General features: G+C 39.3%; 1 protein-coding gene and 1 non-coding gene across 2 annotated transcripts in view; one reads left to right on the top strand and one right to left on the bottom strand.

Annotated features, from left to right (window-relative positions):
- RNF141 (ring finger protein 141) overlaps positions 1 to 24,372 on the top strand; it is a 45,326-nt gene that overhangs the window by 8,224 nt on the left and 12,730 nt on the right. The window contains exons 2-3 of the mRNA XM_065882837.1: positions 9,832 to 10,025; positions 12,931 to 13,039. Of these exons, the coding sequence (XP_065738909.1) occupies positions 9,883 to 10,025; positions 12,931 to 13,039 (252 nt within the window). The 5' untranslated portion in view covers positions 9,832 to 9,882. The remainder of the gene's footprint in view (positions 1 to 9,831; positions 10,026 to 12,930; positions 13,040 to 24,372) is intronic.
- LOC136127714 (U6 spliceosomal RNA) lies at positions 21,401 to 21,507 on the bottom strand. Its single transcript, XR_010656168.1, has one exon. It is a non-coding gene; the product is annotated as a U6 spliceosomal RNA (small nuclear RNA).

The raw sequence follows: 24,372 nt of genomic DNA, 5'->3' as shown, positions 1-24,372 counted from the left end.
ATTTCTAATGCATTTCCAATATTCTGCATTTGTACTCTCCTCTTCTCACAGTTGCTGGCTTTGATATCATATTTGTGTGTGGATGATTTCCTACCTTTACTTTATATTTGCCTTTACCAGTGAGCTTTCTCATTTGTAATTTTCTTGTTTCTAGTTGTGGCCTTTTCTTTTCTGCCTAGAGAAGCTCCTTTAGGATTGTTGTAAAGCTGGTTTGGTGGTGCTGAATTCGCTTAGGGTTTGCTTCTCTGTAAAGCTTTTGATTTCTCCATCAAATCTGAATGAGGAGCTTGCTGGGTAGACTATTCTTGGTTGTAGGTTTTTCCTTTTCATCATTTTAAATATATCATGCCACTCCCTTCTGGCCTGCAGAGTTTCTGCTGAAAAATCAGCTGATAACCTTATGGGGATTCCCTTGTATGTTATTTGTTGCTTTTCCCTTGTTGCTTTTAATATTTCTTCTTTGTCTTTAATTTTGTCAGTTTGATTAATATATGTCTTGGTGTGTTCCTCCTTGGGTTTATCTTATATGGGACTTTCTGTACTTCCTGGACTTGAGTGAGTGTTTTCCTTCTCATTTTAGGGAAGTTTCTGGCTATAATCTCTTCAAATATTTTCTCAGGCTCTTTCTGTCTCTCTTCTCCTTCTGGGACCCCTATAATGTGAATGTTGGTGCGTTTAATGTTGTCCCAGAGGTCTCTGAGACTGTCCTCATTTCTTTTCATTGGTTTTTCTTTATTCTGTTCTGCAGCAGTGATTTCCACGACTGTCTTCCAGCTTACTTCTTTGTTCTTCTGCCTCATTTATTCTGCTCTTGATTCCTTCTAGTGTGTTTTTCATTTCAGTTATTGTATTGTTCATCTCTGTTTGTTTGTTCTTTAAATCTTCTAGCTCTTTGTTAAACATTTCTTGTATCTTCTCAATCAGTGCCTCCATTCTTTTTCTCAGATCTTGGATCATCTTTACTATCATTACTCTAAATTATTTTTCAGGTAGATTGTCTATCTCCACTTCAGTTAGTTATTCTTTTGGGTTTTCATCTTGTTCCTTTGTCTGGAGCATATTTCTCTGTCTTCTCATTTTGTGAAACTTTCTGTGTGGATGGACTCCTTTCCACAGGCTGCAGGATCATAGCTCCTCTTGCTTCTGGTGTCTGGCCCCTGGTGTGTGAGGTTGGTCCTGAGACTTGTTCAGGCTTCCTGGTGGGAGGGACTGGTGCCTGCCCACTGGTGGGTGGAGCTGGGTCTTGTCCCTCTGGTGGGCAGGGCCATGTCAAGGGGTGTGTTTAGGGGTGGCTGTGACCTCAGTACAGCTTTAGGCAGCCTGTCTGCTGATGGGTGGGGCTGTGTTCCTGTCTTGCTGGTTGTTTAGCCTGAGGCGTCCAGCACTGGAGCCTGTAGGCTGTTGCATAGGGCTAGGTCTTTGTGCCAAAATGGGGACCTCCAGGAGAGCTCACGATTATCAGTATTCCCTGGGGCTTCTGCCACCAGTGACCTCACCCCCACAGTGAGCCACAGACAACCCCTGCCTCCACAGGAGACCCTCCAAACCCACAGGTAGGTCTAGCCCACGCTCCTATGAAGTCACTTCTTTGTGCTGGGTCCCAGTACACATGAAATCTTGTGTGCGCCCTCAAGAGTGGAGTCTCTGTTTCCCTCAGTCCCGTGGAGCTCCTGCACTCAAGGCCCACTGGCCTTCTAAGCCAAATGCTCTGGGGGCTCCAATTCCAGACCCTCAGGCTGGGGAGCCTGACATGGGGCCCAGAACTCTCACTCCTGTGGGAGAATCTCTGTAATACAATTATTTTCCAGTTTGTGGGTCACCCATCCGACTGGTATGGGATTTGATTATATTGCAGAAGTGCCCCTCGAACCATCTAGTTGTGGCTTTTGTCTTTGGATGTAAAATATCTTTTTTTGTAGGTTCCAGTCTTTTTTGTCCATGGTTGTTCAGCAGTTAGTTGTGATTTGGGTGTTTTCACGTGAGGAGGTGAGCTCAAGTCCTTCTACTCTGCCATCTTGTCGGGAATCGAGAGGTTGCTTTTGGTTTGGATGCTTGCTGCCTCTTTCCTCGTGTGTGTTAGCTGTAATTCCTTTGATATGAGGTGTGTAGGTGCAGCAGGCCATGCGCACACCTGATACAGCAGGGACAGCATTGACTTTTCCTCCCGTGTACCCCACACACTCCCTGGACAGCAGGGGCAGTGCTTGACACCTGCTCGCTGCCTGTGCACACTCCCCAGATGATGGGGGTAGCTATTGCCGCCTGCTCACAGGTTTCCCAGCAGTAGCGATGGCCCACGCCCCGCCGGGACAGTGGGGGCAACACTTGGTGCCCATTCATGGGTCTTGCAGCGCTGGCCCTCGCCCTCCCAGGACAGCAGGGACAGCAACTGGATCCTGCTCGCAGGTCTCTTAGTGGTGGCGGCTACCTGTGCCCACCTCTGGAGCCCATCGTGACAGTGGCGGTGGCCTGTGCCTGTCTCTGGAGCCCACAGTGGCAGTGGAAGCTCACACCTGCCCCCAGAGCTTGTGTAGGTGGTGTCCTGTTGCCTGAGACCATGCGTGCAGGGAAGGAAGCTCCTATAGTGGTCCCACCCCTCTCCTTGCACACCCCCCAGCAGTGGCGCCTTGCCTCCCTGGTTGGCCCAGGCTTCTTCTGAGCACACCCTCAGTTGCCACACTCTAGCCTCTTCAGGCTGCCTCCACACAGCCAACCCTGGTCCTTTCCCTGGGTCTGACCTCCGAAACCTGAGCTTCAGCACCCAGCCTCCGCCCACACCGGTGGACAAGCGTCTCAGCCTGGGGAGTACAAGGTGACGGTACCAACGTCTGTTCAGGTCACTCTCCATTTTGCCTTCCACAATCCGGTTTCTGCACTCTGCTCAAGGCTCCAAAGCTCCCTTTCCATCCAGGCTGATCTCCCCGCCAGTGAGGGGACTTCCCAGGGTGCGGGAACCTTACCTCCTTCACAGCTCCCTCCCTAGGGTGTAGGTCCCATCCCAATTCTTTTCTCTCTCTTTTCTTTCTTTTATCCTTCCTGGTTACATGGAGGTTTTCTTGCCCTTTAGGAAGTCTGAGGTCTTCAGCCAGTGTTTGGTAGATGTTTTGTGCAAGTCGTTCCACTTGTAGATGTGTTTTCGATGTATTTGTAGGAAGAGGTGAACTCCACGTCTTACTCATCCGCCGTCTTGATTCCTCTCCCTCATGTAGTTTTGATTTGCATTTCTCTAATAATTAGTGATGCTGAGCATTTTTTCATGTGCCTATTGGCCATTTGTATGTCTTCTTTGGAGCAGTGTCTATTTAGGTCTTCTGACCATTTTTTGATTGGGTTTTTTAAAATTATTATTATTGAGTTGTATGAGTTGTTTGTGTATTTTGGAAATTAAGCCCTTGTCAGTTGCATCGTTTGCAAATATTTTCTCCCAGTCCGTAGGTTGTCTTTTTGTTTTGTTTATGGTTTCCTTTGCCTTGCAAAAGCTTATAATTTTGATTAGGTCCCATTTGTTTATTTTTGCTTTTATTTCTATTGCCTTGGGAGACTGACGTAAGAAAACATTACTACAGTTTATGTCAGAGAATGTTTTGCCTATGGTCTCTTCTAGGAGTTTTATGGTGTCATGTCTTATATTTAAGTCTTTAAGCCATCTTGAGTTTATTTTTGTATATGGTGTGAGGGAGTGTTCTAACTTCATTGATTTACATGTGGCTGTCCTGCTTTCCCACCACCACTTACTGAAGAGACTGTCTTTTCTCCGTTGTATGTTCTTGCCTCTTTTTTCAAAGTTTAATTTACTGTAGGTGTGTGGATTTATTTCTAGGCTCTCTGTTCTGTTCCATTGATCCATATGTCTGTTTTTGTGCCAATACCACACTGTTTTGATTACTGTAGCTTTGTAGTTTTGTCTGAGTCTGGGAGGGTTATGCCTCCATCTTTGTTCTTTCTCCTCAGAATTGCTTTGGCAATTCTGGGTCTTTTATGGCTCCATATAAATTTTAGGATTATTTGTTTTAGTTCTGTGAAAAATGTCATGGGTAATTTGATAGGGATTGCATTAAATCTGTAGATTGCTTTGGGTAGTATGGTCGTTTTAACAATATTAATTCTTCCAATCCAAGAGCATAGAATATTTTTACATTTATTTGAATCAATTTCCTTTATCAGTGCTTTATAGTTCTCAGCATATAAGTTTTTCACCTCCTTGGTTGGGTTTATTCCTAAGTATTTTTTCGGAGGGGGGGAGGGGGTGCAGTTTTAAAAGGGATTTTTTTTTTTTACTTTCCCTTTCTGGTATTTCATTGTTAGTGTAAAGAAACGCAACAGATTTCTGTGTGTTAATCTTGTATCCTGATACCTTGTTGAATTTATTTACCAGTACTAGTAGTTTTTGTGTGGAGTCTTTAGGGTTTTCTATATATATTATCATGTCATCTGCATATAATTACAATTTTACCTCTTAAAAGGGTCCATTTTGTAACTCAATAAACAAACAACTAAATCTCTTTAATATCTGTTTAGTGGGCATATTGATTAAATTATCATTAATATTTTACATGAAATCTTAAGACCATATATTTCAAAAGTTTAATTTTTCTTTGTTAAGAATTGTAGGTATAATTTAAAGTTTTCATTGATTAGAATATTTTATTGCATTTTTATTAAATCAGTACAGGAATGCTAGAGGGAATTTAAGTTTCACTTTGGGAGCGAAATATTAGGTTAGAGGTTGCCTTCTCCACTTCTCATTAAAGCAAAAATTTTCTCTAAAACACTAATTAGATGAACTTCTTATTTTTGCTTAAACACCTCCACCTTTCCAGTGAATGCAAGCTCACATGCTTTGCAAGACAGCCCTTAACCCTTCTGGATAATTATGGATGATAGGAAATTTTTATATTGACCTGAAATCAGCCTAATTTATACTGGCCATTCTGGTCTCTGTAATTATATAAAGTAAATATTACTTCCTCTTCCACATGAAAGCTCTTCAGGTGTTTGAACAAACCTATCACCATGCTCCATGTTGTTACTGAACTATGATTATCTAGAATAAATTGCTTTGTTTCCTCTTCTAGATCCATAGCATCTTGCGTGCTTTCCCAAATATATTCAAATGATTAGTGCCCTTTAAAAGTGTCACTGCTTAGAGCTGATTAGAGAACTCTGGTGTGTTGGAACCATTACAGAGCACGGTGGAACTAGGCTCTTGCTCTGGACATCTGCTTCTAGCAAGAGTTTAGGATTATTTTAGCATCTTTCTTATCGCTATTTACTGTTTACTTATTTTGACTGGAACCCTCAGAGCTTTTATATTTTATTTGCTTTTAAACATAACTTACCTATGTGCTTTATGTGTCTTTCAAAACATATTCAGGATTTAACTTTTAGTCATATTTGACATAAAAATTTATTCTATTTCAGAAAATCAGTATCCATTTTCAGTCTTGATTCTGGTATTCTGTGGACATTATTCATTCATTCCAGTTTCAGTCATCCACAGATTGGGCAGGCATGCAGTCTTATCTTTGTGTCATAAACAAAAATGGTAAACATCCCATCTCTTGGTGCCAATCTCCCTCTCCTTCTGCCTAGGCTTTAGTCACTCTGGCTTTTTTTTTTTTTTTTAACCTCAAAGTCACCATACTCCTTCCTATTTAGGCGCTTTCTGTAACCTCTGCCTGGAATGTCCTCCCCTTGCCGTGCCTCTATCCCTCTCTTCTCTGGCGAACTCTGACCGATAGCAAATCAAATGTTTGCCCAAGGACTTCTTCCCTGTCACAAGACTAGGTCAAGTCCCCCTTTTATAGGCTTTCAGTACCCTATACTTGTTTGGCTTAGCACTTATTATTATTATTATTTTTTTTTTTTAAATTTTATTTATTTTATTTATTTATGTTTGCGGTACACGGGCCTCTCACTGCTGTGGCCCCTCCCGCCGCGGAGCACAGGCCCCGGACGCGCAGGCCCAGTGGCCACGGCTCACGAGCCCAGCCGCTCCGCGGCATGTGGGATCCTCCCGGACCGGGGCACGAACCCGCGTCCCCTGCATCGGCAGGCTGACTCCCAACCACTGCGCCACCAGGGAAGCCCAGCACTTATTATTTTGAAATTATGTATTTATTGGTGTGATTGTTGTCTCTTCCCCACTGAATCAGATGCTCCATGGTGGCAAGAACCCTGTTTCTTACACTCACTGTTGTATCCCCAGAACACAGCACAGTGCCAGGCATATGGTGCTTGTTGAATTTAATTTTTTAAAAGGCCATGTAACAGTGGCTCCCTAACACCAGTGTACAGCCTTTGGCTCCTGATGATTTTTTCACACATCTGGATTAGAACAAGAAAAATAGGGACCATAGTGTTACTGTATGTAGTATATGTCAGTGTGAAATTACTGCCTTCTTGGGAAGGACTTTTATTCTAGTATTATATCCTTCTATTTCCTAGGTTATAAGTTATTCTTTAAATTTTTGTTAAGTTTTAGGGATTTTTTCATTTATTTTTGGAAACTATCCTTACTTAGAATAGAAATAAATGTGCAACACCATGGTGCTTTGAGACTTTATTAGACTATGAAATCCAGAAATTACTAATGTTGAGTACTCTAGAGACCTCCTCTAAGCTAAAATCTTTGTTTCTCTTTGAATACGATTGCTGTGAATCCATTTGGGTATATTTAAAGTATATAATTTTGCCTTCAGAGATGTTTTCTTAGTGGCCTGGATCTTCCTCAACAACTTCCTTTCATTTATCTCTAATTCATATTTATCATTGCCAAGTAGGCTCAGATTCAAAACAGTAATTGTTGAGTTTTTCTCTTTAGAACAGTTGTACTTTTCCTATATTTAATGTGACTAAAAGAATAAACCTCAAGTATAACACATTAAATTTGAATACAAAGCAAAATTTGCATATTTATGGTTACTGAGAACTCTTATTATAAATGATTTTATATTTTAAAGTTATATATTTTATATTTTAGAGTTATAACTTTTCATTTTTTTGATTAAATGATAAAGCAGGTTTCCTGACAAATTTTTACTATAACTTGTTACTGTTTCACCTGCTTTATATGATATGAGTGTTAATTCAGGTGAAGTAAAATGATAGTCTTTGACGTGTAAATAAAATGGAATTTCTTGTAGGAGGGGGGAGGATCAGATTCTTTTTAATTTTAATGCTTTTTTCTTTTTCTAACTTTATTTTTTTTAAAAAGTCTAATATTAGCTTTGTGGCTTTATTAATTTAACCTCTCTGTGCTTGTTTCCTTAGCTATCTTGTTTCTTCATCTGTGAAATGGTTATCATGAGGATTTAAATGACTAAATTCATGAATACATATAAAGTACTTAGAAGATTGTGTTACACAGTAGAAGTGGTGAATGAATATTAGTTGATTTTACTATTATTAGTAGTGGTATTCGTATTGAATTGGGATTTCCTTATTCAGCTGTAGAATATATCAGGATACATATATACTAAAAATTTATCTTATTTTCTATTTTAACCATATCTCCGTGCTTAATATTTTGATAAATCATTATTTACCAAAGGAGAAAAAACTGTCTAGAATAAACACATCCAACTCTTCTCTAGCCACAATACATAGAATTATATCCTTCAAGACTTTAGAGTGATTATTAAATAAATGTTTTGTGATTAAATTTTAAGTCAATTCAGTAACTTGTTGATCTACATTGATAGTAGATTATTAAAGTAGTGATCCAACCTTTTAACTAAAATATCACCTTCATATTTAGAAAACAAGTTATATAAATTCGAAATTAAAAATACCTAGAGGAGGGACTTCCCTGGTGGCACCTTGATTAAGAATCCACCTGCCAGTGCGGGGGACATGGGTTCAAGCCCTTGCCTGGGAAGATCCCACATGCCCTGGAGCACCTAAGCCCATGTGCCACAGCTCTTGAACCTGCACTCTAGAGCTCATGAGCCACAACTGCTGAAGCCCACATGCCTAGAACCCGTGCTCCACAACAAGAGAAGCCACCGCAATGAGAAACCCATGCACTGCAATGAAGAGTAGCTCCCGCTTGCTGCAACTAGAGACAGCCTGCGTGCAGCAACAAAGACCCAATGCAGCCAAAAATAATTAATTAAACAATAAATACCGGGCTTCCCTGGTGGCGCAGTGGTTGAGCGTCCGCCTGCCGATGCAGGGGACACGGGTTCGTGCCCCGGTCCGGGAAGATCCCACATGCTGTGGAGCGGCTAGGCCCGTGAGCCATGGCCACTGAGCCTGCGTGTCCGGAAACTGTGCTCCGCAATGGGAGAGGCCACAACAGTGAGAGGCCCGCGTACCGCAAAATAAATAAATAAATAAATAAATACCTAGAGGAGTTAAAAAGCAAAAGCACTTTTTTTTCTAAGCAGAAAATGTAACATAGTTGAATTAGCTAAAAAGTCTGTTTAATTTACATATATTTTACAATTAAAATTAAGTTGTACATTTATAAATAAATTCTACAGTAAATTTTTTAGCTGATCTATATCATGATTATACATCACAGTATATCATAGCGTTAAAGAATATAAGCACTAGAATCTAAAAAACATGAGTTCAAATTTCACTTCAACCATTTACCAACTGTTTGTTTTTCATATAAATTTATTATTTAGTTTTGGCTGTGTTGGGTCTTCATTGCTGTGCGCGGGCTTTCTTTCTAGTTGCAGTGAGCAGGGGCTACTCTTTGTTGTGGTGCACAGGCTTCTCATTGCGGTGGCTTCTCTTGTTGCAGAGCACGGGCTCTAGGTGCACGGACTTCAGTAGTTGTGGCACGCAGGTCTCAGTAGTTGTGGCTTGCCAGCTCTAGAGCACAGGCTCAGTAGTTGTGGCACACAGGCTTAGTTGCTCTGCAGCATGTGGGATCTTCCCAGACCAGGGCTCCCTGCATTGGCAAGCGGATTCTTAACCACTGCGCCACCAGGGAAGTGCTACCAACTGTTTAACGTTTTTTGGGGGGCTGCGTTCGGTCTTCGTTGCTGCGCGTGGGCTTTCTCTAGTTGTGGTGAACAGAGGTTACTCTTCGTCGTGGTGTGCGGGCTTCTCATCGCAGTGGCTTCTCTTGTTGCACAGTACGGGCTCTAGGCATGCAGACTTCAGTAGTTGCAGTCCCCGGCCCCTAGAGTGCGCAAGCTTCAGTAGTTGCGGTGCATGGACTCAGTAGTTGTGGCATGCAGGCTCAGTAGTTGTGGCATACAGGTTTAGTTGCTCCTTGGCATGTGGGATCTTCCTGGACCAGGGATCGAACCCGTGTCTCCTGCATTGGCAGGTGGATTCTTAACCACTGCACCACCAGGGAAGTCCCCAGCTGTTTAACTTTAGATAAGTCACTCAATTCTATTTCCTTATCTGTCAACTAGGAATATAATAATGCCTACCTCTTAGGGTTATTGTAAGAAATAAATGAGATAATATATGAAAGCCCTTAGTTTGGAGCCTGACATGGTAAGCAGTCAGGAAATGTTCTTAGGAAAATTATATGAGGTAAACAAACTTCCTATTAAATACAATCACTTAAATGCCTCTGTGTGTGTGTGTAATGGTTTTTAACTTGGCAAAATTATAGGAATTCACCCTCCCAATAAGATAAATGAATCCTGTATTCTCATTTACCTGTATGATCTTTAAAAAACAGAACTGTAAATCTTTACTTTAAAATGTAGTTGTTTAAATAAATTCCACCTTAGACTCATGTAAGTCTGTTGAGATCTCACTTAAAAGTATTCCTGTTTTGCTTTATTTTCTTGAAGGAATGGGTATGTTGCCATTTGTATATTACATGTAAAAGTAACTTTTATGTATATTTGACAGAAACGATGTGAAGCAACACTCTTTTTGGATTTCATAAGACATCATTTCATCATGGGACAGCAAATTTCGGATCAGACGCAGCTGGTTCTTAACAAGTTACCAGAAAAAGTAGCAAAACATGTCACATTGGTTCGAGAAAGTGGCTCCTTAACTTATGAAGAATTTCTTGGAAGAGTAGCAGAACTTAATGATGTGTAAGACTTGCTCTTTTTCATTTTATTTTCTCCCCCTGACATATTGCCCCAGTGTTATGACTGTCTGAGAGATAACCACACATATTGGTTGGTAAGAGAATGTTTTCAGCAGCAGTTAGCAAATATTTATTGAGTACTATAAGACTTTCTATGTAGCTATCTAAAAATATGTCATAGGACTAAACGAACAGAAGGAACTTAAAACTGAATTTTGACCACAGGCATGTAAATTGACCCTTGTTTGAAAGCACTGAAGGAGGTGCATAACAGAAGAGAATATACCAGTTAGTCATCTAGAGAAAGGCGCCTAGGATAGTCAAAGGGCACTTCAGGTTTCTGAATATCAACCAATTCATCTAGTTAATAAATAAATCTTCTGTGTTTGTTCATTGAACCATTATTTTGCCAGAGAAATATATATATACGGTAATAATTCATTTCTCATCACTGAAGAATAAGATATTTTGTTTATAAATATTTTCTAATTAGCTATCATGTTTACATCTCTATTTAACTCTTGAATAGATTTCTAAGATGGAATATAAACTTCTCTGCCTCCTTAGCACATCCAATAGAACAGCCTTCTCTTTGTGAATTATTCTTTATTAAATCAATTTTATACTGATCTGTATAGAAGCTATTAAAATATACCGAGCTCTGTCCCTGAATGACCCCAGATTGTTACACTTTTAAAATATTCCATTTTTGTTTGTGTGTTCTCCCTTAGTGACAGAGAGCAGATATCACTTCTTTCTATTAAGTCTTCCTCTAGCAGCACCCATATCCAACTCTCTTTATATATGTATCTTCTGTCTCCCTGGGGGTATAGTTATAACTTATTGGCATTGCCTTTTAAATGAGATCTTAAAGGTTCTTTCTTTAGTCTATTCAACTTAGCTAACGTTCACTGAGCCCATAGTATGTGCAAGGCACTCTGCTGACAGTCTGACATTTTAACTGAGGCCTAAAGTGATTACCTAGGTATCGATGGCAGATGCAGCTTTCCCCAAGTCTGAAGATCTTTCCACTATCCCATATTACCTCTCCTTAAACCCCAAAAAGGCCAAACAAAATCACCAAGCAGTTTGGAACCACTTAGTATATATGAATTTATATTATAGTCACTATTAATAGTTTAGGGTAAAATACATGAATGTACTCCTTAAGCTTTGCAATAACTATATTGGATAAGAGACATATTATACTTGGCCATTTCGAACACATTAGATAAAGAGAAGGAAATGCAGTCTTTTTATGGACATGGTTGGAGTGTCCTGTTATTAGCCAGTCATGAAGAATAAAACATTCTTAACTCTTAAAAGTTATCTTAGAAGATCATTTCTTTTAAGAACACTGGATGTCACTCATTAAAAACAGACAAACCAAAAAGAAGCCCTGTATGGATATATGGATGGATCCTGTGTAGATATATATATATAAATGCGTAGAAAATGAACTGGAAAGATATACACAGCTCTCTGGGGAGGTGATGGAAAAGGGGAGCAGAGAAGGGAGATTTTACCTTTTACTGTGTATATTTGTGTATTGTCTGATCTTTTATAATAAAAATGTAGTCATGGTTTTTAAAACTCTAGCATTTTACTTTGTTCTTTTTTTTTTAAAGATCATCCAAATGGTAGCATTTGAGGCATTATTTCTGAGACTGTATTCTTAAGGAATAAAATTCGATTGAGAATTTAATAGTATCATAAGAGTGGAATTTTTATGTTTATTGTGTCAACTTTTTTGAAGAGTAATCAATGACGTTTGCCAACCCTTTAGAGTCTTAGAACTTACATACAAAAAAACCTAGTCTATTATATGAAATTTTGTTTTTTGGCCTAAAGATACTGGATAAAATGTGTCCTATGAAAACATCCTCAAGCTAAGCTTACTGTGTAATATAGAGGTGATGGTAAAAGAGTATCTCCCTTTTATTTATTAGCACAGAACGTTTCTGACTGGATTTGCTTCTTAAAACTAATTCCCCTGGGTCAGAGTTGGAATTTCACAAGTTCAGTGCTGTCTGAGAACTATAAAGTTAAACCTACGCAAAAGACGCATGGCTTGATAGCTAGAAAACAGAACTGGGAACTGGCAGTACTACTTTCACTGGCAGACTTTGTTACCTAGGGCTAGTTACTTAATTTTCAGTGGCCTCAATTTATTTAGCTGTAAGTTTCTTAGTTCTGACTGTGATATCCCCACTGGTGCTCAGAGAGAAATGTGAGTAATGATAAAAGGGAGCTGCAATACTTATGTCTTTGAACTGATTTAAATTGGCATTGATGCACGATATTGAGTTATCCTAAAAAGTGTTATATTTTTTATGTTAGTATCCTGTTGCTTTCTAAATCAGAATTACTCTGCTAGGGGAGGACAGTAAAGTTACATAAGCGTCTCAAAATCATTTGCTTCATCCAGTTTCAAATTATCTGTAAAAATTGTCTTCAAAGAGGTATATAAGTGTTGTTGCTTAAGGAAGGACTCAACCAAGATCAAGATTTTTTCACACTTTATATACATCTGAGGCACTAGTCAAAATATGGATAAATGAAACCAGCTAAATTTTTTCTTTAAGTACCTGATTCCTTGCACATGTTTTTCCTAGCTGTCTTTGTTAGAAATTTAAAGACCATTGAGATACAGATATGAAAAAAATAGATTTATAAATATCATTCCACTATGCTTTCCACCTTGAAAATTAAATTGTATGTTTATAGTCAAAACATTCTCTATCCCTGTATTTTAAAATTCTAATTATTACAATCACCATTGTTATTTGTCTTTCTGTGTTTTCTTCACATTTCCTCCTCTGTCTTAAACTTTCTTGACTCTGGTTTCGTAGCTCCATTATTTTACATGACTTTTCATAAAATTAACGAATGTGTTTACCTCTTTTCAGAACTGCTAAAGTGGCTTCTGGCCAGGAAAAACATCTTCTCTTTGAGGTACAGCCTGGGTCTGATTCCTCTGCCTTTTGGAAAGTGGTTGTACGAGTAGTCTGTACCAAGGTGAGAGTGATAGAGATTTCCAACTCTGAGCTTAAACTATTTTGGTGGTTAGAACCGCATTTAATAGTATAATATAGTGGAAATAAATGTTTATAATTTGGTTGTTATTAACATTTATTTGTAAAACCATATAAAACAGTTTTGATACTATTTTTGCCTTCCAGTTTAACTGTTTGAATTTCACTGGTTGTATAATTGCCATATAGCAGAGATTTATTTTTTAATTTAATTTATTTATTTTTGGCTGTGTTGGGTCTTCGTAGCTGCATGCAGGCTTTCTCTAGTTGCGGCAAGCAGGGGCCACTCTTTGTTGCAGTGCAAGGGCTTCTAACTGTGGTGGCCTCTCCTGCTGTGGAGCATCGGCTCTAGGCACTCGGGCTTCAGCAGTTGCAGCATGCGGGCTCAGTAGTTGTGGCATACAGGCTTAGTTGCTTCATGGCATGTGGGATCTTCCCAGACCAGGTATTGAACCTGTGTCCCCTGCATTGGCAGGCGGATTCTTAACCATTGCACCACCTGGGAAGCCCCAGAAGAGGTTTTTATAATCAAGGAAAGTGGTAGTAAACGTTCATCCTTATCTTGTACCTCTCTTTTTGGAATTTAACTGACTGTGGAATCCTAAAGTAACACCCTACTTAGCTCTAAGATGACTTCTTAAAAATTAAGTGTCTCTTAGTTCATCTTTAAATTTTAGATAATAGAGTATATCAACTGTGCTAAAAAATATGATGGCAGCTGTCATAGAGTATTAGGAAGCCTCATCCACTAATGGGTAGATTAGAATATGTGGTTCTTAACCTTTTTGAGGCCATAGAACTTTTGGTGAAATTGAAGGCATGAATTTTATTAAGCTTCCTCCTATCCCAACCCTTGCTCTAAAACACAATAAAATCACCCATATGCATATAAACAATAAGTTGGGCATTCATGAATGCCTTTATTTCAACTCCTGATCAATCCATGAAGAACTCCTGGGTAAGGAGATTTTTTTCTTTTGTATCATGGACCCTGGATGTTACCCAAATAATATGTCACATTTCCCCAGTGGGTTGATTGCCACTACTATGCTATAAGTGGAGTAGGATTGATTGTGTTTAGTTGATCGAATTTGAAGGTCTAATTATTTAAGTAATAAAAGAACTTTAAAAAGGATTAGAGGAACAAAGACAGAGAGATCTTAATTCCAGACTTGGCTAAGTGCCTGAAGTTGAATGGCGCCTGTTAAAGTTTACAGTTGATTTAGAGAAAATATATAGTATACTTTAATACCACTCAGCTGGGTCTATCAATACTGAACATTTGCTTATTGATTTTTTTTAAGTCCAAATGTTAAAACACTTAACAGCTGCCAGAGAACCATCATTCAAAAATTTTTTGCATTATTCATGACAGAGGTAGTTAATGTGATACTAGTGTGGTGTGGGTAGCAGTGTAACTTTATATAGTGTATAATATGTCACAAATCATAGTAACAGAATACACACTGAAATACAGCTTGATCCAAGATCACATTTTGTTATTTATACTTAGATTACTGGACTCAAAAAACTGTATACCAGGGCTTCCCTGGTGGCGCAGTGGTTAAGAACCCCCTGCCAGTGCAGGGGACATGGGTTCGAGCCCTGGTCCAGAAAGATCCCACATGCCGCAGAGTAGCTAAGCCCGTGCACCACAACTACTGAGCCTGTGCTCTACAGCCTGTACACCACAACTACTGAAGCCCGCACGCCTAGAGCCCGTGCTCCGCAATAAGAGAAGCCACCACAAGGAGAAGCCCACGCACCACAACGAAGAGTAGCCCCTGCTCACTGCAACTAGAGAAGGCCCGCACGCAGCAACAAAGACCCAACACAGCCAAAAATAAAAAACAAATAAATAAATAAATTTATTTTTTAAAAAACTGTATACCAAACACATATTTTTCCATTTTCTGTTTGTTTTGGGGTTTATATTATATTTATATTAAGTTCATAAGCGGTTTTTTACACTGTTATAAATATGCATACTCCCAAAAGAACTTTGGGAATCTGCAACTTTTGAATTTGCAAAGGAATGAGGTAAAGAAGAAATGAAGAACTGTGCTTAAAACATGTAAAACCATTCAAATAGACTAAGTAAATCCCATACAGTACTCCCGTCATCTTTGAGTTACACTGCACATAATCTTTCAGGACTATTTGAAAGTCAGCTTCAGAGGACACATGGGTGAATTTATAAGAACTCTAGTGACAAAAGTCATTTCTGAGAACTGTGCATTCTTTCTCCTTTTCTTGCTCTCTCTTCCACAGTAACCATCCAGCTGATCTTTTCAGCTTTACCTCTACTAGGTTTCACTTGAGTTTACTTGTAACACAAAGTTCACACTCTCAAGGAGACTATAACTAATGCTCAGGCCCCTCTTTCTTCTCATCCAAATTACTTTAAATTCTGTGATTAATCTCCACGCCTTCAGACTCTTCTCCTAATTCCAATTTATTTATTTATTATTTTTTTAATAGATCTTTATTGGAGTATAATTGCTTCACAATACTGTTAGTTTCTGTTGCACAACAAAGCAAATCAGCCATATGCACACACATGTCCCCATATCCCCTTCCTCTTGAGCCTCCCTCCCATCCTCCCCATCCCACCCCCATAGGTCATCACAAAGCACCGAACCGATCTCCCTGTGCTATGCTGCTGCTTCCCACCAGCCAACTATTTTACGTTCAGTAGTGTATATATGTTGATGCTACTCTCTCTTCGCCCCAGCTTCGCTCTCCCACCCCATTTCCTCAAGTCCATATTCTGTGTCTACCTCTTTATTCCTGCCCTGCAACTAGGTTCATCAGTACCTTTTTTTTTTTAGATTCCATATATATGCGTAGCATATGGTATTTGTTTTTCTCTTTCTGACTTATTTCATTCTGTATGACAGACTCTAGGTCCATCCACCTCACTACAAATAACTCAATTTCGTTGCTTTTTATGGCTGAGTAATATTCCATTGTATATATGTGCCACATCTTCTTTATCCATTCATCCATCAATGGACATTTAGGTTGATTCCATGTCCTGGCTATTGTAAATAGAGCTGCAGTGAACATTATGGTACATGTCTCTTTTTTTTTTTTTTTTTTTTTTTTTTTTTTTTGCGGTACGCAGGCCTCACTGTTGTGGCCTCTCCTGTTGCGGAGCACAGGCTCCAGACGCGCAGGCTCAGCGACCATGGCTCACAGGCCCAGCCGCTCCGCAGCACGTGGGATCTTCCCGGACCAGGGCTCGAACCTGTGTCCCCTGCATCGGCAGGCGGACTCTCAACCACTGCGCCACCAGGGAAGCCCCCATGTCTCTTTTTCAATTATGGTTTTCTCAGGGTACATGCTCAGTAGTGGGATTGCTGGGTCACATGGTAGTTCTATTTTTAGCTTTTTAAGGAACCTCCATACTGTTTTCCATAGTGGTTGTATCAATTTACATTCCCACCAACAGTGCAGGAAGGTTCCCTTTTCATCACACCCTTTTCAGCATTTATTGTTTCTAGATTTTTTGATAATGGCCATTCTGACCAGTGTGAGGTGATACCTCATTGTAGTTTTGATTTGCATTTCTCTAGTAATTAGTGATGTTGAGCATCTTTTCATGTGCCTCTTGGCTATCTGTATGTCTGCCTTGGTGAAATGTCTATTTAGGTCTTCTGCCCATTTTTTAACTGGATTGTTTGTTTTTTTGATATTGAGCTCCATGAGCTGTTTGTATATTTTGGAGATTAATCCTTTGTCTGTTGTTTCATTGGCAAATATTTTCTCCCATTCTGAGTGTTGTCTTTTTGTCTTATTTGTGGTTTCCTTTGCTGTGCAAAAGCTGTAAGGTTAATTAAGTCCCATTTGTTTATTTTTGTTTTTATTTCCATTACTCTAGGAGGTGGGTCAAAAAAGATGTTGCTGTGGCTTATGTCAAAGAGTGTTTTTCCTATGTTTTCCTGTAAGAGGTTTATAATGTCTGGTCTTACATTTAAGGCTTTAATCCATTTGGAGTTTATTTTTGTGTATGGTGTTAGGTAGTATTCTAATTTCATTCTTTTTTTTTTTTTTTTTTTTTCTGTACGTGGGCCTCTCACTGTTGTGGCCTCTCCTGCTGCGGAGCACAGGCTCCGGATGCACAAGCTCAGCAGCCATGGCTCACGGGCCCAGCCGCTCCGCGGCATGTGGGATCTTCCCAGACCGGGGCACAAACCCACGTCCCCTGCATCAGCAGGCGGACTGTCAACCACTGCGCCACCAGGGAAGCCCTCTAATTTCATTCTTTTACATGTAGCTGTCCAGTTTTCCCAGCACCACTTATTGAAGAGGCTGTCTTTTCTCCACTGTATGTTCTTGCCTCCTTGTTGTAAATTAGGTGCCCATATGTGCATGGGTTTATCTCTGGGCATTCTATCTTGTACCATTGATCTATAGTTCTGTTTTTGTGCCACTGCCATACTGTCTTGATTACTGTAGCTTTGTGGTATAGTTTGAAATCTGGAAGCCTGATTCCTCCAACTCCGTTTCTCTTTCTCAAGATTGCTTTGGCTATTTGGGGTCTTTTGTGTTTCCATACGAATTGTAAAATTTTTTGTTCTAATTCTGTGAAGAATGCCATTGGTTGTTTGTTAGGGATTGCATTGAATCTGTAGATTGCTTTGGGTAGTATAGCCATTTTCATATTATTGATTCTTCCAATCCAAGAACATGGTGTATTCCTCCATCTGTTTATGTCATCTTTGATTTCTTTCATCAGTGTTTTATAGTTTTCTGAGTACAAGTCTTTCACCTCCTTAGGCAGCTTTATTCCTAGGTATTTTATTTTTGTTGCAGTGGTAAATGGGAGTGTTTCCTTAATCTCTCTTTCTGATTTTTCATTTTCGGTGTATAAGAATGCCAGAGATTTCTGTGCATTGATTTTGTATCCTGCAACCTTAGCAAATTCATTGATTAATTCTAGTAGTTTTCTGGTGGCATCTTTAGGATTTTCTATGTATAGTATCATGTCATCTGCAAACAGTGACAGTTTTACTTCTTCTTTTCCAATTTGTATTCCTTTTATTTCTTTTTCTTCTCTGACTGCTGTGGCTAGGACTTCCTAAACGATGTTGAATAGTAGCAGTGAGAGTGGGCAACCTTGTCTTGTTCCTGATCTTAGAGGAAATGGTTTCAGTTTTTCACTATTGGGAGCGATGTTGGCTGTGGGTTTGTCATATATGGCCTTTATTATGTTGAGGTAAGTTCCTTCTATGCTCATTTTCTGGAGGGTTTTTATCATAAATCGGTGTTGAATTTTGTTGAAAGCTTTTCCTGCATCTATTGAGATTATCATATGGTTTTTATTACTTAATCTGTTAATGTGGTGTATTACATTGATTGATTTGCGTATATTGAAGAATCCTTGCATCCCTGGGATAAATTCCACTTGGTCTTGGTGTAGGATCCTTTTAATGTGTTGTTGGATTCTGCTTGCTAGTATTTTGTTGAGGATTTTTGCATCTATGTTCATCAGTGATATTGGCTTGTAGTTTTCTTTTTTTGTGACATCTTTGTCTAGTTTTGGTTTTGGGGTGATGGTGGCCTCATAGAATAAGTTTGGGAGTGTTCCTCCTTCTATATTTTGGAAGAGTTTGAGAAGGATAGGTGTTAGCTCTTCTCTAAGTGTCTGATAGAATTCACCTGTGAATCCCTCTGGTACTAGGCTTTTGTTTATTGGAAGATTTTGTGTGTGTGTGTGGTACGCGGGCCTCTCACTGCTGTGGCCTCTCCCGTTGCGGAGCACAGGCTCTGGACGCGCAGGCTCAGCGGCCACGGCTCACAGGCCCAGCCACTCTGCGGCATGTGGGATCTTCCCGGACCAGGGCACAAACCCGTGTCCCCTGCATCGGTAGGCAGACTCTCAACCGCTGCGCCACCAGGGAAGCCCTATTGGAAGATTTTTAATCACAGTTTCAATTTCAGTGCTTGTGATTGGTCTGTTTATATTTTCTATTTCTTCCTGCTTCAGTCTTGGAAAATTGTACCTTTCCAAGAATTTGTCCATTTCTTCATGGTTGTCCGTTTTATTGGCACATAGTTGTTCATAGTAGTCTCTTATAGTCCTTTGTATTTCTGCAGTGTCAGTTGTGATTTTTCCTTTTTCCATTTTATTGATTTGCGTCCTCTCCCTTTTTTTCTTGATGAGTCTAACTAAGGGTTTATCAATTTAGTTTATCTTCTCAAAAAACCAGCTTTTAGTTTTTTTGATCTTTGCTATTGTTTTCTTCATTTTTATTTCATTTATTTCTGCTCTGATATTTATGATTTATTTCCTTCTACTGACTTTGGGTTTTCTTTGTTCTTCTTTTTCTAGTTGTTTTAAGTGTAGGGTTAGATTGTTTATTTGAGATTTTTCTTGTTTCTTGAGGTGAGTTTGAATTGCTATAAACTTAGCAATTTCTTAGAACTGCTTTTGCTGCATCCCATAGGTTTGGGGGCATCGTGTTTTCATTGTCATTTGTTTCTATGTATTTTTAAAATTTCTTCTTGGATTTCTTCAGTGATCTCTTGGTTATTTAGTATCTCACTGTTTAGCCTCCATGTATTTGTGTTTTTTACAGTTTTTTTCCTGTAATTGATTTCCAACCTTATAGTGTTGTGGTCAGAAAAGATGCTTGATATGATTTCAATTTTCTTAAATTTTCTGAGGCTTGATTTGTGGCCCAAAATGTGATCTGTCCTGGAGAATGTTCCATGTGCACTTGGGAAGAAAGTGTATTCTGCCACTTGCAGGTGGAATGTTCTATAAATATCAATTAAATCTGGTCTGTTGTGTCATGTAAAGCTTGTGTTTCCTTATTTATTTTCTGTTTAGATGATCTGTCCATTGGTGTAAGTGGGGTGTTAAAAGTCCCCTACTGTTATTGTGTTACTGTCGATTTCCCCTTTTATGGTTGTTTTAGCATTTGCCTTATGTATTGAGGTACTCCTGTGTTGGGTGCATAAATATTTATCATTGTTACATTTTTTTCTTGGATTGATCCCTTGATCATTATGTAGTGTCCTTATCTCTTGTAACAGTCTTTATTTTAAAGTCTATTTTATCTGATATGAGTATTGCTACTCCAGCTTTCTTTTGATTTCCATTTGCATGGAATATCTTTTTCCATCCCTTCACTTTCAGTCTGTATGTATCCCTAGGTCTGAAGTGGGTCTCTTGTAGACAGCATATATATGGGTCTTGTTTTTTTATCCATTCAGCCAGTCTGTGTCTTTTGGTTGGGGCATTTAATCCATTTACATTAAAGGTTATTATCGACATGCATGTTCCTATTACCATTTTCTTAATTGTTTGGGGTTTGTTTTTGTGAGTCTTTTTCTTCTCTTGTGTTTCCTGCTTAGAGAAGTTTCTTTAGCATTTGTTGTAAAGGTGGTTTGGTGATGCTGAATTCTCTTTAGCTTTTGCTTGTCTGAAAAAGCTTTTGATTTCTCCATCTAATCTGAATCAGATCCTTCTGGGTAGAGTAATCTTAATTGTAGGTGTTTCTCTTTCATCACTTTAAGTATATCCTTCAACTCCTTTCTGGCCTGCAGAGTTTCTGCTGAAAAATCAGCTGATAACCTTATGGGGATTCCTTTGTATGTTATTTTTTGTTTTTCCCTTACTGTTCTTAATATTTTTTCATGAATTTAATTTGTTAGTTTGATTAATATGTGTCTTGGTGTGTTTTTCCTAGGGTTTATCCTGTATGGGACTCTCTGTGCTTCCTGGACTTGGATGGCTATTTCCTTTCCCATGTTAGGGAAGTTTTCAACCATAATCTCTTCAAATATTTTCTCAGACCCTTTCTTTTTCTCTTCTTCTTCTGGGACCCCTGTAATTCGAATGTTGGTGCATTTAGTGTTGTCCCAGAGGTCTCTGAGATTGCCTTCAATTCTTTTCATTCTTTTTTCTTTATTCTGCTCCTTGGCAGTTATTTCCACCATTTTGTCTTCCAGCTCACTTATTCGTTCTTCTCCCTCAGTTATTCTGTTATTGATTCCTTCTAGGATTTTTCATTTCAGTTATTGTGTTGTTCATCTTTGTTTGTTTGTTCTTTAATTCTTCTAGATCTTTGTTAAACATTTCTTGTATTTTCTCAATCCGTGCCTCCATTCTATTTCCAAGATTCTGGATCATCTTTATTATCATTACTGTGAATTCTTTTTCAGGTAAATTACCTATTTCCTGTTCATTTATTTGGTCTTATAGCTTTTTACCTTGCTCCTTCATCTGTGACATATTTTTTTTTTAACATCTTTATTGGAGTATCATTGCTTTACAATGGTGTGTTAGTTTCTGCTTTATAACAAAGTGAATCAGCTATACATATACATATGTAAAAATACGGAACGCTTTACGAATTTGCGTGTCATCCTTGCGCAGGGGCCATGCTAATGTTCTCTGTATCATTCCAATTTTAGTATATGTGCTGCTGAAGCGAGAACTGTGACATGTTTTTTTGCCATCTCATTTTTTTTTTTTTTTTTTTTTTTTTTAACGAGTGAGGTTGTATTCCTGTCTTACTGGTTGTTTGGCCTGAGTCTTCCAACACTGGGGTTTATAGGCTATTGGCTAGAGCTGGGTCTTGCTGCCGAGATGAGGAACTCCATGAGACCTCGCTCCAATGAATATTCCCTGGGGTCTGAGGTTCTCTGTTAGCCAGTGGTTCAAACTCGGAGTTCCCACCACAGGAGCTTCAGCCTGACCCCAGGCTCATGAACCAAGATCCTGCCAGCCACCTGGGGTGGCAAAATAAAAAAAGAACAATAACAAAGTAAAAAATAAAATTAGACTAGGAAACTAACAGATATGTTAGGAAGAATATAAAAATGAAAATATAGATGAATCAACAACCAGAAGGTACATCAGTACCACAATAGTAATAAAGAGGAGGGAGGAAAAGAAAAAAAAAAGGGTGGGGGGGAGGCCTTGGCTGTGGAGGGTGGGGCCTAAACATTGGTGAGGTTTGGGTGGTGGGCAGGGACAATGCTCAGGACCCACAGGGCTGGAAAAGGCCCTGTGGGCTGTGGGGGGGTGGAGCTTAGGGTCAAGGAACAGAAGGGGCCCAGGTGTGCCCCCCACCCCTGGTCTCAGAGGGCAGCAGACCTCACCTGGGAGCCCAGCAGGCTTCCTGGGCTCAAATGGGTGGGGCAAACTCCCTCTTCTCCTCTCCTCCGGTCTGGGAGGGCCCCTCCCACCTGCCTCTCCTGATCTCCTCTGGCCTCCCTCCTGTACCTCCAAGGACCCACGTGGCCTGGAGGGGATTTTGAGGGCAGGGGATCAACCTGGGACCTCATCAGGCTCCCCGGGCCCGAATGGGCAGGGCAATTGCCCCCCACTCCTTTCCCACTCTTCCCAGAGAGTCCCTCCCGCCTGCCTCTCCTGATCTCCCTGGCCTCAGGGACACCGATCCTGTCTGGCCTCCACTTGTCCTCCCGCCTCAGTCCCCCATACGTCCTACCAATTCACTTTGGGGTTCCTCACATCTCCTTGGGCGTCAGAGTCTCCCACCATTGGCTGGCAGTTGCCCTAGTTGTGGGGAGACGCTAACCCCACGTCTTCCTACACCGCCATCTTGACTCCACCTCAGTTCTAATTTATGATGCTGTGAGAATAACCTTTCTAAAGCACAGCTCTCATCAGATCACTTTTCTGTTTAAAATTCCTCAGCAATTCTTCCTTGGCTTCAAAATAGTCCCAACTCTTTGACCTGGCATTTGAGGCCCTCTACAATATGGCTCCAAGCTATCTTTTCTGTTTTACCACTATCCCCTTTTGCAATCACCAGGCTTAGCTAATTTAAGGCTGTATAGCTGTTACTTTCCTATCTCGATGCCTCTGCTCACTGAGTTCCCTCATCTAGAATGTCCATTCCTCTGTTGTTTAAATTGCCATCAGATACAAGTCACAAAAAAACCCTATTCCACCAGTTTAAACAAAAACAGTATTTATTTTCTCACTTATCAAGAAACCCTAATATAAAGTAGCTCCTCGCTTGGTTAATTCAAAGACCTAGCAGATCCCTCTTTCAAACTCATTGGGTCAATATTAGCTCACATTCCCCTTCTTATACCTACACTGGCAGAGGGGATGTGATTACTGTGATTGGTTTAGATGAGACTAACAAGGATTGACTCCTGAGTCATTTCAGGGAGTGGTAGTCACCAAAACAAAATTAGGGCACTACTGGCACAGTAAAAAGTGGGAATGGCATTTGGATAATCAGCCAGTAGTTTCTGCCACATCTTTTATTTCTGCATTTCTAAATTTGAGGTCTCCTTAAAGGTCCACCTCAAATACCATCTCATCCATAAAATTAACCTAAAGAAATTCTTTTAGCTCTTCTAAACTCCAAAAGCACTTTATTTATACTTCATGATTAAATTTTACGTTATGACTAAAATTATTTGTTTAGGTTCTTAGTTTCCCTAGAAGATATTAAGCTCCTGAGAGCAGGAACTCTGTCTAGATTCATCCTTGTATCTCTTACAGCCTGTAATGCTTAGTACCTGGTAAGAACTCAATATATGTTGAGTGAACAAAAATCTGTTGAAGAAATATTCTCATTTTAAATGACTGGGATAGGTTGAAGCTTTCCTTGTGTATTGATATAGTATAGTACCTAAATTACATTCTCCATCTTTGTTTTATAAATTACTCAGCTCACATTGAAGGGCCCAGTAGAAATTGTAGAAAACTGTAGGAATATGAATGTAGCAGATTTCTGATCCCTTAGTTTTCTGTTGCTCTTCTTTGGCAAACACAGAATTAATGTTTGATTTTACTATTAGTCAAAAAAAATTGTTTTGCCTCAGTATCTCTAACCATTATATATTTATGGTGATTAAACATCATCCTTAAAATAAGATTCTAAGTTAGAAAAACAAAAGTATTAAAAACATAGGCAATCAGACCTTTCATTTGTATAATTTTTCTTGATTTTAGATCTAAAGAAAGGTTTTATTTGCATTTCTTAGTTTCTTTTTGAAAGACTCTATGAGAAGTCAGTGTTAACATTAGAAAAAAAGAGTTAAAGTCCAGTATAAAAAGCTGATAGTAGACTGAAATTTTATATTTCTTAATCTTAAGCAACTGAAAGCCAATTTACAGTAAGACCTTATCCTGAATATCTGCTATCTGCTGTGGCGGTTATACTCAAACATTATAAAAAAATAATCTAAATAATGTTTAAATGGAGTATTTTGTGGGAATAATATTAGAAAAACTAATGGGTTAATTAAAATTATGGACTAAGGTGGCTGTTAAGAAGCTTCATGAATTATTTTATTTTCATCCGTCTTTTTACTTAG

This window comes from Phocoena phocoena, chromosome 8, assembly GCF_963924675.1.
Source record: "Phocoena phocoena chromosome 8, mPhoPho1.1, whole genome shotgun sequence".
Classification (NCBI taxonomy): Eukaryota; Metazoa; Chordata; class Mammalia; order Artiodactyla; family Phocoenidae; genus Phocoena; species Phocoena phocoena.
This window is presented reverse-complemented; position numbering and strand designations above follow the sequence as displayed.